The sequence below is a fragment of the Coturnix japonica genome, chromosome 1 (assembly GCF_001577835.2).
Source record: "Coturnix japonica isolate 7356 chromosome 1, Coturnix japonica 2.1, whole genome shotgun sequence".
Taxonomy (NCBI): Eukaryota; Metazoa; Chordata; class Aves; order Galliformes; family Phasianidae; genus Coturnix; species Coturnix japonica.
In genome coordinates, this window is record NC_029516.1 from 129699314 (window position 1) to 129718707 (window position 19394).

General features: G+C 37.9%; 1 protein-coding gene across 3 annotated transcripts in view; it reads right to left on the reverse strand.

Annotated features, from left to right (window-relative positions):
• The window catches only part of PCCA (propionyl-CoA carboxylase subunit alpha), a 251157-nt gene that overhangs the window by 139234 nt on the left and 92529 nt on the right, over positions 1–19394 (reverse strand). For all 3 annotated transcript variants that reach the window (XM_015851501.1, XM_032442017.1, XM_032442016.1), the window contains exons 12-14: positions 14143–14293; positions 3125–3268; positions 1612–1686 (exon numbers count right to left, since the gene is read on the reverse strand). In XM_015851501.1, coding sequence (XP_015706987.1) covers positions 1612–1686; positions 3125–3268; positions 14143–14293 — 370 coding nt within the window. The remainder of the gene's footprint in view (positions 1–1611; positions 1687–3124; positions 3269–14142; positions 14294–19394) is intronic.

Sequence of the window (19394 nt, forward strand, 5' to 3'; positions counted from 1 at the left end):
AGCCTCCAGTGTAATTAAAATTTCTTTCTTCAGTACCATGACGAACCACGTGAAGTGATCAGGCATCTCCCACCCTTCATTTTCAATTCACCTCTCCCCCTAAGCACAACTCCCAGCCCACCCTGTCTACCTGACAAGTGACAGCCCAATCTGATTAAATGCTTGCAAGGGAGGGGACTTGTGGGCCTCCATGACAGGCCAAAAGTGATCACCATGGAGATACATAATTACAGCTGTCAACGCATCTACTGTCCTGCTGGCATCAATTTGATTGCTCCCAGCAATAATGATAGACAAAGCTTAGTGTGCACTCTCCTGCACCCAATCACTTTCTCTATTCTGTGGTCCATTTAGCTGACATGCAACATTCGCACAAGCAAATAACAGCAGTAAGCAGAACATTTAAGGCATTTTAATTGTTTTTTCTTTGTATGGATGGCTCACAAGCGCAAATGTTATTACATAAAACTCCTGCTGCAGCATTAATTGAAGAAAGATTTGGTGGGACAAAGACCGTAGGGGGTATAGTTTGTCCATTATCACTTGTACTTTCAACAGGTCTCACGTTTGGAAAATTGCAAATTGCAAAAACTTGCAAGGGCAAAATGTTTGACATCCTGTTAGCTATTACAACATGGTGAAAACTTCTAACAACTGCTGAAGTATTCATTATAAATTCTTATTAAATACACTCTGTTTCATTTAAAAAAAAGAAGTTTAGATACATCCAATGATACCTTTTCCCTTCATCTCCTCTTTAAGATCACATAATGCTTTTTAGATCTTCACAATTTTTTTCTGCTTCCAGGCTTTGAACACAGCATGAAGCCTTAAAGACCAGGAAGGGTCAGGTCCCCTCAGAAAGTACATGGGCAAAAACAATTTAAGAAGCGAAATAAATCATATATCCAATAACATCTCCACATTTAAGATTTCTCCTGTAATCTTCCACTATTTTCCGTGAAAGCAATGAGACTGAATAATCGTATTCACAGATGGTACAGCCTTGCAATTCCACTGATAGTGTCATATATATGTACTTACTACTCAGAGTCCCTCGATTTTACAGAAAGGCAGTGCCCTTGTTCTTTTCAAGTATCAGAAAACACAGTTTATTAGACAGCTACTCTGGATATTTAGACACCATCGTGAAAAGTGTAATAATCTGTATATAACAAACTGAAGCAAATTTTCTCTTCAAAGTCTACAATGCTAAGCAGAAAGCACTGACAGTTTCTCACTGATGTCTTCAGTTCTTGGTAGTCAAAGAGTTGGCTCCGCATTTGACTCAAAATTGAACTGTCTCGCTATTTTAACCTAATCTGCATTTGAAAAACTTAAGCTTGAAGTTACAGAACGTAATAAAATATTTCAACATACATCAGTTTTCTGTTACACCCAATCTGAGTACATCTGAAAACCAGCTTGGAACCATACACTTTCAAACTCATTTTTAAGTAGCACAAGTAAGTATTGTAGTGACCCTTCCCCCGCCCCAAATGCTAAAAACAGATCCTAATTTACCAAGCTACTGAGTACTTATATCCCTTGTCTATAAAAACAAGATCCTTAACAGTCAGTACCTATGAAAATCAAAACCCAGTTACTTACACTTGGCACATGCAATGGCTCCTGATACTGAGATAGTTTACCAATGGATGGCAAGCCAAAAGATTTGTAGGGGTCCTGAAATAAAATTCAACATGAGAATGCATTAAGCTTTTACAGATGTGGAGAAAATAATATTAAATAGCTCGAAGTCTAACAGAACCCACTGTTGGAATAGCTTTGTTTTCCTCCCCAGAATTACTTGCGTTGAACTATACTTCTTCAAACTACCGATGACACCAAATAAAGAAGTGAAAGCATTTAAGTTCTCTCACGCTGCAGTCAAAAAAGTGCTCTGTACATGGCTCCAATGCACCACCAAAACTTTCAAAAACCACATCTTTGCTCACTGCATTGTGCTTTGGAGGAAGGATAAGAAAGTATGCAGAGAAGGAGCGGCATTGAGAAAAAAGCTTAAGGAAAAAATTCCAAAGATAAAAAAGAGCAGTCAGGAATTCAACTATCATTAGAAATCAAATCAACCTTCACACTTGTGGAAACCACCTACACAATGCAACACTAATATAAATTTAGTAAGATAGCAACTAAGTGCATGGATTGTAAGAACAACCAATCTCATGACAAAGTATTAAGATCTGTTATTTAAATTCCCTCATAATTGTAAATACACTGAACAAAAAGAAAGCCCAAGCATCAGTTACTCCAGGGTGAAGTCCATTCATACTCAAAGAGCTTCCATACCAATGACATGACAAATGCTGATCCTTTATCAAAACAGTTCGCATAATTTTTAACCAATAAAGCAAGATGAAGATTAAGGGTACGTCATGAAGAGAAAGAAAAATAATAATAATAATTAAAAAGCCCAGGGCCATAAATCAGCAATAGTTACATGAGGCTGAATTATATTTGATAAGTACAATTCTCTAATACGTTCTTGAAACAAAATGAAAGAAGCTGAGTACCTGTTTTTAAATGAGCTTAACTTAATTTGGATACCACAAAGAATTGTCCTAAACATGCTTGAAAATGTATTTTATATTTTAGAAAGCTTTTTTAAGTTGAGAGAGACAGTTTTTCCTATGAAGAACTGTGATTTCAGCAGACATGACTTGCTTCTTCAACGACCCATAAAATGTTTTGGAACAACAACAGAAATTCCTTAAACTACTGAATTACTTCAATGATTGTTCTAGTTTGAAGTATATCAGAAATTGGGAAATACGAGTTGACTGTACCAAATAATACAAATTCTGCAATATTAACTGTGAACAGAATATATAAAAAAAACAAACCTCAGCTACCATTTACCATTTCTTATTTTTATTTTTGGGGAAAAAAAGAGAAAAAAAAAAAAGGTATGTAAAAATACACACTGCATTTTGAATTAAGAAATAAAAACTCTACAAACGCTCATTAACCACTTGTGTTGCATACTCTAAATCACACCTTTTGTACAACAATCCTTGACTTCACCTTGGTCTCTAATCCCCACCTGGTTATTACTACTCTGCAATTCTACCACCTACCCTCCTCCCCATTACCACTCATTTACCTCAGCATAAACTCGACATTCAACCGCCCAGCCGTTGATGGGAATATCAGCTTGTTTGTGCCTGAGAGGGTAACCCTTAGCAACACGGATCATTTCTTGGACCAAGTCCAGGCCAGTAATGCATTCTGTGACGGGATGTTCAACCTGCAAGGTCAAGAACTGTCAGTCAGTAGGTAACAAAAACAACCAAAGAAATCTCCCTCCACAAGCAAACACATAAGCAAGAAACTGGACCGGGCAAGGAACACATTCCCATCTTGGTCTTTCCACCTCCCAAAAAACACATATCTGGCAAGCTCCCTACAACCTTCTTTGCAGAGAGACACTGAAAAATAAAATAATTAGCAGATTACAATAACTAGGAGAAACACACAAAAGGAAAAACACACTAGGAGTGTTTTTTCATTTATTTTACAAACTCAAAGCACCTGGTGATGATAAGGTTGTTTTTCTTTGCTTAGAAGCTTTTCCTGTTCAATTTTATTTTGAAAAGACCAGCACATTAGCCCCAAATATATTTTAGCAGAGAATCTCAAAGAAGCTGATAATCAACCCATTCTGCTACACTTAACACGGCACGTCCAGGAGCTGCTTACAATTTGCCATAGAACTCGCCTACCCTAAATCTCACCCATTCGCCTGCTTTCACTAACCTGTCCTGACAAGCAACCAGATTAGCGTAATCTTACATCAGCGCAGTGTAGCAGAAATGAGCAGATGGATCCTTCAATTTTTTTTCCCCCTCAAGACTTATCTGTTTAGTGCTTAGCATGCACAATAGCTGGGCTGGACCAACAGAGTCACTCTGTTCTCTCAGCAAATTGCTGCTAACGGCTTTGGATGATGCTGTCATGGGAATACCCGTCGCTCACACTAAACAACGCATGTGCGTACAAGCATGCATGCATGTGCGCGCACATGCATGCACACACCTTCTCCTTTTAAATGTGAATGGATAGGAATGAATACATTAACATGGAAAAAAAAATCTTTAACCACTGTATTCATTGTATTCAAGTAATATTTGGATGCTGTACAGAGGGACATGGCTTAGTGGGGAATATGAGTGGTAGGTGGATGGTTGGGCTGGATGACCTTGGAGGTCTTCTCCAACCTTGGTCTGTGATTCTGTGTATAGTAAAAAAATGATTTTTTAAATCAAAGCAGCAACAGAGTGCAGGGCAGACCAGATAGATAACATATCTCATGCTATGAGAATGCTATTCACTCAAACACAGATCTAAGACTTTCCACATAAAAATTATGACCTGCTATTTTTGTTAGGAAACAGTATTCCAAAAGCCTTAAGAAAACGCACTTCACAATGGTTTCTAGATCATGTGATGTGATACTGCATACTCTCTGTGACACAGAAAAAGGTCAGTGAACAAACCACGTCTTTTTTTCTTCAAGTACACTAGTATAAAGAAAATATTTAGTCATTATAATAATTTGTGACTAATCAGAACAAGTAGATGCTTTGGTCTTTAAGAAAAAGGCCTTGTAAAAATAAACAGATGGCATCCATAATTAGCCCTGTGTGTGCTGCGAGTTTGTTCAGAGTTTCAACAACATTTTAAGACGTTTTGACATAATTTTAATGACAAATCATCACTGAAACAAGGACTTATTCTTTGAAGGATAAAAGTAACATTGAAATGGGAATCTGATTATACAGTTTGAGGATGCATATTTCAGATTCAATCTTGAGTCTACCTAACACAATACTCCTGAGCTCAGGAAGCTTAATAACAGCATTTGGAGAATCTACGAAGCACTTCCACGTCTACCTTGCAGTGCTAAATTGAAGCAATCCAATTTCAATTAAAACTAAGTTTTAATATAAAGTTACTTACCACACATTAGTAATCTGAACAAGAGAACTTACTCTCTTACCTTGGAAATTAAGTTTTGAAAAACTACCTCAGAGTTTACAAAACCTCTGGAATTCTAATGTCAAAAATAATTAAAATACAATGCTTCTTTTTCACAAAGACATTATTCATTATTCAGCTATACTGTAATTTTTCTTGGATTACAATTGGCATTCCAGATTCAATAGCTTCATTGTTGTTTTCAGCTTTATTGCTGATGATCAAAATAGGACGGAATGTTTCTGGAAAGAAAAATATTTGTGTTGTTTGGTTCTTATGACTCACAAACATTTATTTAATCCCTTCTTCAATAAAGATCTTTGACTTGGTCAATATTTTCCTCTGTTTCTTCAAAATACTCCCTTTGTGTCTGCACAGAAAACAGCATTCAGAAAATATGACAAGCGCAATTTTTTGAGGTCTTTTTGAGGGTGGAGAGAAGTTGTTCTGTTTTCTTACAGGACTGTTCTTAGGACTAATGCCATTCAAGGATAATGTAGACAGAACCAACCCTATCACTAATTTGATGGTACAAAACATATTTAAAATGCTTTTCAATATACATTAAGACCAATAGATCACCTAGATGGAGTAGAAAATAATTTTAACCTTGAAATGCTGGTTGACTTTTTCGTAACTTTAATCTTTCACTGAGGTGCTCAGCTCAAATTGCACTTGTTTTAGCATTTACAGTTTTCTTTCAGCATGGGTAGGGAGAGGAGGAGGGAGTCAGTATTTTTAGCATTGTACAGAAGGCTCTCTGGTTTATAGTACAAAAGGACATTAACAAAGCAGAAATGCCAAATTCTGGCTCAACAAGCACCCTGCAAGGTTCTGGAGGTCCAAGAATCCTCCCGCAGAGAGATACATGAAGGATCTGAAGGCAAGGAAGGATGGGGGTAGAAGAAGCAAAGAAATTAGATCCCTCTTTTCCCAAAACATAAAACAAAGACTTCATCATTCCCTACTTAGGAAAGTTCTAGAATGGTCACTGCAGTTATTTAGCCAAGGTAACCATTGTATCAGCTTTTCAATCACTGTTAGAAATTAGGCTTTTTGTCTCATTTTTCAGTCTCCTACTTTAGGCGCACTTCTTGTTTAGCTTGCCTATTTTATTTTCTCCTATTAATTTTATTCTATTCCTGTTCTCCAACAACTTTCACTGCCATTTTACGGATGCTAAATCAAGAATTACTTTTTTAAAGAGATGAATACAAGTATGCTCCTAACCAGAGCTGAATCACACTCAATAGACCAACTCTTTTGGCTGTGGGTCATGCTCAGACTTCATAGACTGCTGAGCCAAGGTCTTGCCAGTGCAACCTTAGTCAATAAGTTAAGAACTGGTGGTGTTATGGCTGTATGATAGTGGGTAAATTCACACATTATCTCTTTCCTTATCACAAAGTGCAAAACCAGACATGTCTGAAGCAAGCAATCTAAAGATCGTAGCTACATCAAAGCAGCTTTCCCTATTAGCAACACAACATGGAGAAAAATTGATCACTGATAACTCTCAATGCAGTTATCTGCAAAAGTATCACCTTCACTAGCAATTCTTTTACAAATGCCAAGTCCAGTCACAAACAATTATAGCGAGAAGTTGCTATCTCAGCACTCGTAAGCAAGGTCTACACCTCAAAAAACCACCTTTACTGTGATCCACATAGATACAGTTCTCTGAAGAATGCCACTTTTTGTTCCTGCTTCTAAATCCACACAGCCATAACTTATGGCAAGCAACATCCATAGGGGGGGGTAAAGGGAGTTTTTCCCTTCATATGAGATGTGCTCTTCTTCAGACACCTCACAGCAATCCTTTCCCTGTAAGCACAAGTGGTTTTGTTTCCCTCAACCTTCCAGTTCATACACCATGAGGTACTGGCAGCACTGATGACAAAGTCTGTCAGAAAATAATAATGAAATCCCAGTTCACAGATATTGAAATAGGTGCAAAAAAGCTAGGGGAATCTGTCAACATGGCAGTGCAACTAGCAACAGTTCCCTGAACAGTATGGAAGTGCTGTTCATTCTTACCCTATTCTTTGACTACCAGCACAGAATCACAGAATTGTAGGGATTGGAAGGGACGTCTAGAGATCACCGAGTCCAACCCCCCTGCCAAAGCAGGCTCCCTACACCACGTCACACAGGTAGGCGTCCAGGCGGGCCTTAAATATCTCCAGAGAAGGAGACTCCACCACCTCCCTGGGCAGCCTGTTCCAGTGCTCCGTCACCCTCACTGTAAAGTTCTTCTGCACATTTGTGCAGAACTTCCTATGCTGTAGTTTCATCCCATTACCCCTAGTCCTGTCCCCACGCACTACTGAAAAGAGACCAGCCTCACCACTATGGCCCCCCACTCCTCAGGTATTTATAAACCTGGATCAAATCCCCTCTCAGCCTTCTTTTCTCAAGGTCAAACAGACCCAGTTCGCTCATTCTCCCCTCATAGGGGAGATGCTCCAGGCCCTTCACCATCTTTGTGGCCTTCCGCTGGACTCTTTCCAAGAGATCCCCGTCTTTTTTGTACTGTAGTTTTTTGTACAGAAGTCAAAGATTTACCATGTCAGGGTTCATCCACAGTTACAAAAACATTTATGTAATGCTTACAAACAGTTCAAGCTAAGAGGTAAATCAGCAGTGGCTGTTCCCCTAATATTCAGGGGAATACTTTCAGAATACAATTTTTTTCTCACAACTGGCAAGGCACTCAGGTCTAATAGCAAACCCTTAAGGGTATTCTCACAGGTTGCATTCTTGCTCCTGCATGCACAAGGAATCAGCTTACATACTCATCAGTTGGAACATTCAAACAGACCACAGAGACCAAGAAAATCTAAGTTTCAGTAGGCTTAAATCTACAGCCCACGCCTTCCCTCTCCCACTACTGAAAGCCTCTGAATGGTATCATATGCTCCTTTACATTCAAATAAACAATCTAAAAGCTAACTTTCAACATTCACCAGCTTCCAGGAAACATGATTCACCTGGAAACCCAGAGGTTTCTCTTCTGCTCCAAATCCAGTATCAATTAACCCAAGCCCAGCAACTTACAGATGCTCCTCAGCCCCCGTTATTTCAATGAGCCTCTTTTCTATTTTGGAAAAGTGAACATCAACAGAGGTGCACACATGTTCCGCTATTCAGGCGCACAAGCTTTCTGACTGCTATGAACAAGAGCACTCCAGGGTCACATTATCTCTCCGCAAAACAGTTCCTCCACAGTAGTTCACAACAGCACATGCGTATGGGACTTTCAGGCACATGCTAAGAAAAACAGATTTTCAGAAAGGCTGCTCAAGAACTGACAAGATTTAGCCTGATGAAAACACAGAATGGAAAGCACACAAATGCATAACAGGACAAGTCCCACATGACCACTTTGTATAACAGTATAAAATATGCATTGCTGTTTACATTTCAATTCATTACCATTTGATCAAAGAAACAAGTGCAATCAGAACTAGAAAATCATCAACTGAGATGCTCAGGCAGACTTCTTCTATTGCTTTCTGAGTTCAGTCACAAACATAAAAACTAATGCACAGATATGTGGTACTAAGTAGGTGTTTTGGTTGTTGTTTTGTTGTTGTTGTTTGGTTGGTTTCTTCACACAAAACCATCTTCCAGTAATCACTGATTCACTTTTGGCAGCTTTTGTTTTACAAGTGTTTGTTTCTTTATTGCACTGAACAGATGCAAGTAAGAAATTACCTATATAGCCTATGAATACCGAATGTCTTTTCTGTGTTCTCAACAACACACACTTGATACCAACAGGTTATTTAGCTCACAGTTCCCACACTACTTTCTGAAGACCTCTTGAAATTCACTATTTCTACACAATTTCTTTCCATTTCAAGCTCCACCTAAGAAAATAAAGAAACTTGCTCCCAACAAAACCATCTTACACTTTCTTTATGAGAGATGCTATGCCTGCTTCAACTATACTTAGCTGCAGCATTAAAGGGCTCTCCAAGTACTTAGTTCAAGATGGATCTCGTCACAATGCAGCCATTCTTTCATTTTCTTTACACTAAATTCACCAAAGGAAAGAAACTCATGTATCATTTGAAGGGAGTTTGGGTTTTTTTTCCTCTACTTATTAAAAAAATAAATAAAAAATGGAGCTTCCTCTCTACTTTTTTAATAGTATTCTATGATAGCTACGTGGTAGCGTTGTCTCTAAGATATCACTCCATGCCATGGCAGCACTGTTAATGGCATCTTTCAGATTCAATGACTTAGACAAACAATGTCGGTCCCTTCTGTCAACAACAATTAGCAATGCTTTTCTGTAGTTCTTTTGGAAAGCCTGAAAAGCAGACAACCAGTAGCTACATAATGGAAGTTGCATTAGGAGGCAAGAATGTGGCAAAAATCTGGTTAACTGTTGTCGGCTGACCCTCTTGTGTGAAGAAGTGTTGTTTGGCAGCAAAATCACCTTTTCTTTCGGTTCTAAAAATGGCCATGAACAGCTGGTATAAACTGTGTGCAGAATGGATTCTGGTGGGCTTAGGGGATTGGTAATGGGATAAGAGACCTTTCACCTTTAGGTCAGTAGTTCAAATTCAGCCCAGGTTAGCAGCAATTGAAAGTCTTTACCATCTGACACTGTTCGTTAGCCTATTTAAAATGACTGAAGCAAAGTGTCACAGTAAAACAAGATTCCAGTATTAAGAAATATGAAGAGCCTCAGCAAACAGCAGAAACAGTCACTTGAGACTTCGCTTTGAAATCCCTCCATTCAGACTCTGTAGAAATCTACTCCCCTAACCGCTGACAGCCCCTTTCACTGCTGCCATCCTCCTTCCCACCTATCACAATTCATCCTCCAGACAGTTACGCATGCAAGGACAATAAAACCATCTCTCGCCATCCCGTGAGCGTGCTATGGATACCGAAGTCCCCTCCTTGCCGTGGTTTTCTCTGGCAATCCCGACTGAGCTCATCACTTTGCTATTTACATTTTGCTACTTCTGCTTACATGGAGCAGCTGCAATGTTTTCCAGCGCTTCCCTCCTTCACTGAGCAAACATGTGGCAGGTGCTGCCTAATAGCAGGCAACAGAATACAGATACCATTACGAGACTGACTGAAGTAAGAGTTAACATTGCTGGAACTCCAAACCAATAGGATTTTTATGTATTTCAACCACGCTTTTTATATTCTCATAAGGAGAAACAGATGAAGAGGAAGGTAGAGAGGGACAGAATTGTTGCATGTATAATTCTTCCTCTGTTTTCCACAACAGCTTGTACAGTGAATACAGTAATTCCAGTGAAAACTCTGGAATACCGCATTTTCCAGGTGACACTTAAGTCTGACGGAAGCATTAGAACTCATTAACAAAAGTCATAGTATAGTGATCATTTATGGATGCGTGCAAATTTATTTGCCTCACCCCTTGGGAACAAGTTACTTTAAAAGAACATTTACACTAAAGATTAAATACAATTAACTGTAAAAGAAAATCACAGACATGCCATTTGTTTCCAATAAACCTCTTAGAAACACATCAATAGAATGTTCTACAAAAGTAACTTTTATTCCCTAAAAGGTAATGATATTCAAACTGTCACAAGGAGAAAACACATTGCTATTCAAACTACAGTGTCTCTCAACTTCACTGTGCTGAACTGAATAGACTGTATTCAGTCTATGCAATTCATCTTTTCAGTAAGACTCTAAGCAAACTTAGTTATGTTTTGAGGAGGAAGGGAGTGCTCACTTGTCATTTTAAATTATTCAGCACATGGATGAGGCAGAAGATTGGAAGCAGATCTGAAAAACAGACGTACAAACCATACTGTACTCTTCATACCCATCATCATAGTTGTCTCAGCTTTTCTCAAGCCAACAAGAAATGCTTCTCATTTCAAGGTACTACAACCATTTGATACATTCCCTTTGCTGTCACCAATTGATTCCCTTTTAAGAAGCTTAGTCACACTGCACAACCATACCTTAACAGATATTCTTTATTTACAGACTGCAGTCTCTTCCTATCAAATAAAAAAAAAAATAAAAAAAAAATTTAAAAAAAAGGAAAACATTTAAATTCGGTTTTTCATTGGAAAACAAAACTTCTGGTGAAAAACAGCACTTCTGAAGGTATTCTGATACACAGACTTTGACGCAGTTTGGAAGTTAGGGGTCAGTAACTTTTATTTCAAAGCTCTTGTTCAGCTACTTTGGATTATGACTGCCTTTTATTAGACTGATGACAACTAGGTAACATAAAGCACACCACAGCATGAGCAGCTATAAAGAATCAGATATTCAACATCTGGTCTGCCTCAACAACTTAGCAGTGGTAGCTGCCTAAAAACCACTCCAAAAGTGCACTAAATGACAGCGTACAGGAAGTTCCCTTGTAGCTGGCAGAGCAGACGTTTCTACACTTTCTTGTGAAAAGGGAAAATAACAAGTTTTGCTATTCAATTATCCAATCTCGTGTCTCATCAGCTAGCTTTTGAAACGTGGCAGAAAAGCAAGTAACGAAAAGTACATTGCCATTAGCAGAGAGTTAAGTCATTCTATCTGAACGAATAAAACATCTGTAAAAGATTTACATAGCATACAAGAGACAATGAAGCTGATTCACAAGCTTTTTTATCACTTTCCAATCTCACATTGCAGCAACACCTCACACCAAAACTACATAAAATATTAACTTCCTGTAGGGTGCTCTTTATTCTTTACTTGCAGGACTGTTTAGCAGGAAAGGTATACTCCCAAAGAGTTCCCAAAAATGACAGTCAAACAATAACAGTTCTCATTTACTGCAAAATAATCTACAAAACACATTAGAAGACCCCTCACATACACTGAAGAGATGGAGGGGAGAAATCAGCAAGCCTTGTCAAGGGTTGGACATGGTTTAGTTGGCTTTATGCAAGTTTATTCTCAAGTCTATATATAAAGTAAAGAAAGATTACAGTGATCTGATTAAAGATTGCATAAATATTGAAACAGACACAGAAATTTGCATAATTTGGTAGATACATTCTAATGATGCTGACAGGTATCTGCATCTGTAGTATATACTGACAAAAACCTTAGAAACATGATTTACAGACAAAATGTTTATCATTTAAGGAAGTCCTTCTAATTGTTGAGTACTACTCTAAAACTGAGCAAGTGAGTCTGTTAGTCATTGTTTACAGTCAGAATATGCAAAAGGAAAAGACCAAAGCAATAGAAGGACATCTGGAGACATCCCTCTTCCTGAAGTTATACCTGGACAAAAAAAGCTTCATCAGTTTCTAAGTTTGGCTCTTAGAAGGGAGACGTTAGTTGCATAACTGTTGACTGAACAGAAAGTAAAGCCTGAGACCTGGCAAAAGTAGCAGATCAATTGGGTAAGTCTGGGGAAGAATCAGAGAAAATTACTACTCCCCAGACTCAAGCTGAAATGCTAATTAGAGACAATACAGAGTCAGGATAGAGGAATTAGAGAATATCTACACAAGCACTGTAATTTAAGATTAGTAAATTTCCTTAAGGTTTGGAAAGAATGAGTCTAGTATTATAGGGGATTGTCATATTGCTTAGGCTGTATTTCAAAAAGAGTCTCTAAAGTCCTTATATTTATATCCTGAAAGATGGAATCATGGAAGCTTTCTTAATGTGTACGTAAAGACCTATGCAATTGAGCAAGCTTGAGGCTTGGAACTTCGAAAGTTCTTACCACTACAGATTAAGGCAGGTAGGAGATAGACACCACAGAAGAAAAGCTAAGATAGCATCTTAACAAAACAAACTGAAAAGAGGATCAGCTCTAAGCATACTTGATTGTTTCCACTTAGGAACTGATGGCCAGTGGTATGTTAGAGCAAGAAAATGGTTTGGGACTTCGAGTGTGTTACACAGAAACCCAAGCATGAATTTTCTTCACACAGGAGTCTGAAAATTACTCTCTCAAGAACTACAAGCTCAAGGAGAACATAAAGAATATGTTCAATAGAGAAATTCTTCTTAGCCTCTTAATAAATTACACAAAGCAATTAACAGTCGCTCTTTCTAACAGACTTTAAGATAGAAAGGATTGTGCCTAGAATACAAACTCCTAGCAAAAAGTGTAAGTAAATTACAACTGTCGTGAGTTGCTCCAAAAACACTGCTGCCTGGAAAGGCAAATTTTACCCACAGTGTTAGCTTGGTACCGGCTCCTTTAATAACCTCACTCCTTAACAAGCCACAGTCTTATTTCTTTACCCAACCATTATACAATGGTTCAATACTTATTGAAATATGTTAGGATTTCAAGCACCTCTTTGTCCTCTATTACTGCTTACATGTGCAAGCAGCAGTCTGAATGCAGCCCCAACAAAATGTAGCTAAAGCTGAAAAAGGAGCTAATCACTCTCTTGTTTGATTCCAAATTTCAGTCCTTTTGGTGTAATTTAACAAAGAGAGAGAAGGAGGATAGAGATGACCGTATTTACATTCTCACAAGTTGGATTTCTTCCTGTTTCTGACATTCAGACTTCAAGGCATATACCTGCTTTCTTCATTATTACCAGAACCACGTTACCAGGTTTAACTGAAAGGTAGGAGTGCAGCTGTCCAGGAAGCAGATCATCCACTCATTTGCAGTGTGCATTGCACATCTACCACTGGCTCCGTGAGTTGTTATGGAAAAACCTACCCTGTGTTAGCAATGTTGCATTCCACTCACATTTTCAAACACATGCAGACTGCCCGTGTTTTTATTTCTGATATACACATAGCTTTAGTCACCCTCCCAGAGATACTCAGTAAGTGATCATCAAACAGAAAAGAAACTTGAGGGACCAGGGGGAAAAGCATCAGAGCACAGTGGCTAGTCACTGACTGTGCGCTCACAGTGGCACTTAACAGCGACCTCTTGAAAGGTCTTTAGGTCAAGTGTAACAAAGAGCAAAAAAACCTCTGAATGCTTACTTGAGTGCTCTACAAGGGCTCAAGGCTGCGAAAGTCTTGTATACACAGGCTTATTTAAGTGACTGGATCTTTTAAGTTCAGTTGGAAGTGCTCACATCCGTCAACTTAGTTATGTGCAAGTCTTTGCAGGACCAGACCCCTAAGTATGGAAAGAGGTTATGTTCTGTTTTTTTAAATAACACTTTTCTGAATCTGAAGAGCTGTTTTTCTTACCTGGAGTCTAGTATTCATTTCCAAGAAGTAGAAATTCTTACTGGAGTCCACAAGGAATTCTACAGTTCCAGCAGAGGAATATTTTACTGCTTTGGCAAGAGCTACTGCTTGTTCTCCCATTGCTCTTCGAGTTTCAGGATCTAGAAAAGTGCTACAATACAAAACAATGCCTTTTTTCAGTCAAAAAACAAAAAAAAGGAAAAAAAAAAGAAAAATCATTTCATTTTCTGCTTAAACTACATCATTATTCAAGTAATGAAAACATGTGAAAACTCTCAAATATATGCCTTTACATTTATATTGGTCCTAAACAGACACACTACATACTCACAATTAACCACTAATGTACCAGAGATTAAGGATTAATAAAACTATTTTTAATTTTTTAGAGCACCAACATCTATAAAAAATCAAGTTAAACAAAAATAAATAGAAACAAATGCATGCCATTTTAGAAAGCGTATCTACTTTCATGAAAACTGTAACTACAAACTAAAGAGACATAATGAAAGAAATAGTTAGTTTATTTAAGGAAAGAAACTATCCGATAGAAACAAGAATGCCAAAACACAAGATAGAAGGTCTAAAGAGAACTTGTCTTCTGACTCCAAATTAAAATCAGGCCTGTTTCATTGATACTCTATGTAACAAAGAAATTCTGGAAGTTCACGAAGTATTTGCTTGAGCCTCCTATAAAAGTAAAAGAGTAATGAAAAAAAAAAAATAGTGTATTCATAATACTTAGTAGAAACACAGTCCACAATGCCATGATAAACCTTCACCTTCTGTATCACAGCTTTATTTGTAGGCTGAAGGCTAGTTGTAAGTGTTTGTTAATTGTAATTCATTACTCTCCACAAAGCACAGATATCACTCAAGGGCATTTGAAGAGCAGCTCAGCTATCACCTTGGGATCCACTGGCATTCCAACCCTTCTCATTCGAGGAAATTAATACACCACTTTCACTGGCCAAATGCACTGAAAGGCCGAGGGCAACACATATCCTGCATGTTCCCCTCCTGTGCGGTAAATCTAGATCTATAATATATATAGTTCATAATCTACACAGGTAGTTAAATTATAGCTATGGAAATTTCTGTGGTTTTCCATCAAAGCTGAGGAATAGACTGCCTTTCACCCTCATACACTGACGTTCAAGTAAATACAGGACATAACCGTCTGTTTTATATGAGCTTATAGACACATCTACTGTATTTCTGTGGCAATGTATATTAGGCATGTATCTGTATCTCAGCTATCAATTATTTCTGTACGGGCAAAGGAAGCCAATTCAATATTAGTTCTAAAGCTAAAATGGAAAGGCCACTGTATCCGATGTTATGTACTTATTGAGGTGTCATCAAGAGCAGGTCCTAATTCAGGACTAGGCAAGAGCCTCCATGTATATGAAGTAGCCCCCACCAACAGCAGGAAAGCTCCACCTGGTGCCCTGGACTGCACTCAAGACACAAGTCTGGGTCTGGACTTACCTCTGGCTTGCTGTTCTTTTGTTTTCTTTTGTTAAAACTGCAAATCACACAACAGCTAGAAATTTCTGCCGTAACAAACCATATGTGGCAAGACACGAAGACCAAGGAAATATCCAGACAAACTGAGAGGCAAAGGAATAGCTACTTCTCTCCATGTAAAAAGTGCTTCCTAGAACCCTAGTCCAGTTAGTGCTACAGGGGCGGATTGCAACAGACAGGAAGGCAAGCAGTTTTAGAATTTTAGGGAAAAAAGTCTTTCTTGGCAACAATGGGGTCAACAGGAAAAGATCACAGAACACTGAAAGCTATCAGTAGATCCTATGCCAAATCAGAGGAAAAAAAAAAAATCTATATATAAATATAAAACTTAAGATATGTGAAATTGTGCCCTATTTATCAAAAATAGGTGTTGATAACAAAAGAGTTTCATAATATTTCTTACTTTGATTCGATAAGATAACACATTACACAGAGTCATTAACTTATAATTCCACCCAGGGTTTCTGCAAGTTTTTGATCATGAAAGGTCAACGAGTAGTTTATGAAGAACAGAACCTTTTCAATATTGGCTTAATATTCTATTTCTAGAATAACCATTATTACTTCTCGTATAGATGAAAGACAGTTAGTCCCTTTATTACAGTGGTGTCTCCCTATGTTTGTTAAATCTATGTCAGAGATCTCTCTGTACACCTCCTGCTGTAGCCAAAGAATGGAACAGAAGTGTCACACTGCTCAACTTGATCTCTGCCATGTGGTTATGCTTTATGCTCTAAAACGACTGGAATATCCCTGCAATCAGCTAGCTTAATTAACTCAAGTTTTCCTATTCTCCTCTCTTGCATTTCCTTTCGTATTGTTCCTATCATTGTTTCTCCATTCTTTAACCGCTCACCTTATACAACAGAAATAAATCCTCTCCAGTATAATTAGCCATCACTCGAAAACACAGCATTTTAAACCTGACTTCAACTTTTTCTCACGCATATACCTTTAATTCTTCCAACCAAATAGTTCCTATGGCAGCATGAAGGCTGCAAAATAAAAAGGATTCATAAGATAAAAGCACCAGAAAGAACAAATAAGATCAGACCTGACATTTCACTTATAAGACCTTCTTCAAGCTATTGTAAAGTTGATCAAAGACGGTCCAATTGTTTTGTTCTATTGTTTCTACATCCAGAGAGGTGACCACATAGGCAATATGTTACCTCTCCACCTCCAATTCATCAGAAGATGTTTCCCAAACTATCTTTATCATTGTCACTCAGATCAAGTTAAGTCCCTACTCAGCTTGTAACATTAACCTTCCTCTGAAGATACTGCTGCACTGGGAGATAACAGTATCCTCATTTTCCAAACTTCAAGGTCAGCTTGTCTACTCTAAGGAAATAGTTGGGCGTGCTATTTGTTTAAACTATTTACTTACCTACAATTACCATTCTTCTATTTGTGCTTACTACTACAGGCATAAATATTCTACAGCATCAGAGAACATAGTTTTGGCCTCCACATCTAAGTTCTCTATGGTTACAAACAGAACAGGCTCACAGTTTCCCTTAGCCCAGAATTCTTCAAGTACTTCCAGACAGACAGTGAAAGGAAAAGTGGTTCTGGCACACATGTATACTGTACAGCTCTGAGAAGAACTTGTACATACAGTACTCAGCAATGACATGTTAAGTTCTTGTCTATTCTATTCTAAATCATTGGTGACTTTACATAACACCTTGGCAGGTAATTTGGAATGTAATTCTAAGGCACCTCACTTGATACCGAGATGTTACTGGGAGAGCTTAGTGCTTACAGAAAGTGAGAAAAGTTGCTGTCTGTGCACCTTCCAAGAATAGAGAGATCTCTGAGAGAAGCTAACAATGGTGCATGCCAACAAGGTCACAAGAAGAGTTTGACTGTTTCACTTGTATTCCAATGCAGGCATTTACTGGTAAAGTATCTTCCCTTTTGAAATCTCCTCTTAGATCTTTCTGTCACAGGCAGAAATAATAAAAAACATATTTGTCCTTTGAACCAAAATTGAAAGAGCATCTTTCAGTTTAAAAGGACTTGCAAAACTAATGTCTAAGACAGATAAGTCTACCACAGTTCTGAACAACACATGTCTAGTAAGAAAAGGAAAAACTATAGTAAGAAAGTTGAAACTCAGAGAAATTCGGGGAAACATTTGAGACTGTGTTATAGGAGTAACCTTGTTCTGAAGGTCTAGTGGCACGATTCAAATCAAGGAACATAGCATCACCTAAAACCTCTGAAGTAGATGCAACCAATGAGAATAAGCAGGCAGCTAGCAAGTTCTAAGCCGCGGGTGTCCAACCTTTTGGCATGCCTGGGTTGCACTGAGTGAAGAGGAATTGTATTGGGAATAGAAAAAGCGGCATCAAGGAAACATAAAACTAGTGGGATATTTGACCTTGTTTTTGTGAACTAATGCATCAGTATCTCATACGATGGCAATGGCTGCAATTGTTAGTGAGTTCCTTAGATACATATATATATTTTTTATTTTTTTTTAATCTCATTTTACTTTTTCTTTGTGAAAACATTTGTTCACAAATGTACTGCCAAAAAGCAATGACATGAATGAGGTGTGATTGTGAAGCAAGAGATATTTCTCTGTGGTAAGATAGGGCTTATGAAAGTCTGGTAAAGAGACATGATCAATTTTTTCTTTGAGTTGGATGTATAATGCCTACTGTATACATTCCATTTGAAAATCTGCAGGTAATGTTTTAATCTCGACTGAAAATGGAGTAGCAAACACATCAAAAAATTACAATTTTCTTTGATTCCTTGAAACCCATTCTCAAATTCCTTTATCAAAACAGAAAGCACAGCTGCGTATTTTTTGCTGTTCACAGGACTGCGTTTAGCCAATGTATCAAAATGCATAACATTATTTGCCGTACTTTGAGTTTACCATAATGGAATATTTATTTCAAAGGCTGTTAGGAAGACACATTTAACTCATTTAAATGAGCTGTCAAATCCACAAAAAAAAAATGCTATATCTTCATGTTCTGGCACAAATTTTCCTTTTGATTCCATAAATAACTTCATTTCATTTCACAAATCATAAAGACTTTTTAGCATTTTACTCTGACTTAGCCACCTTCCTTCAGAAAAGTAAATGATATCCCCATAATCAGCATCCATACTCTCAAGAATCACCTGGAACTGGCTGAAATACTAATTAAATACGTCATGAAATTAATTATAATGATATCACAAATTATTTTTTATTTTTGGTGAGTTCATGAGACACTAAATTACAAAATTTGTCAGTATCACACAAGTATTCTGGATATTTCTTCCACAGTGAATGTGTTAACTTATCAAATTATTTTATGAAATTAATAACAAAAAACACATGTGTTCACAGGCACACTCATATATGTAGGTTGAAATACTATTGGCAGTCACTGCGTTTTACTCACCAAGCACCACAAGCACATGGATTGTGTAACACACATGGGTTGCAATTTGACTGAGTGTGTGGCAGGCATAAGAGGCAGCATTAGCACTGCAGCCTCCCCTCCACAGAATCCCACTGTCATCCACACAGTTTACATTCGAGTTATGTGCAATCAACTCATGAAAAGGATTGCTGAAAATCACTTCATAGTATTAAAAGTTCTTGTGCAGCTACCTCACTAGGTGGCCCAGGGCCATGTGGGCTACAGGCCCAAGAACAGGGCCATGTGGGCTACAGGCCTTGTTCTAAGGACTTGATCAAGGTGGATGAT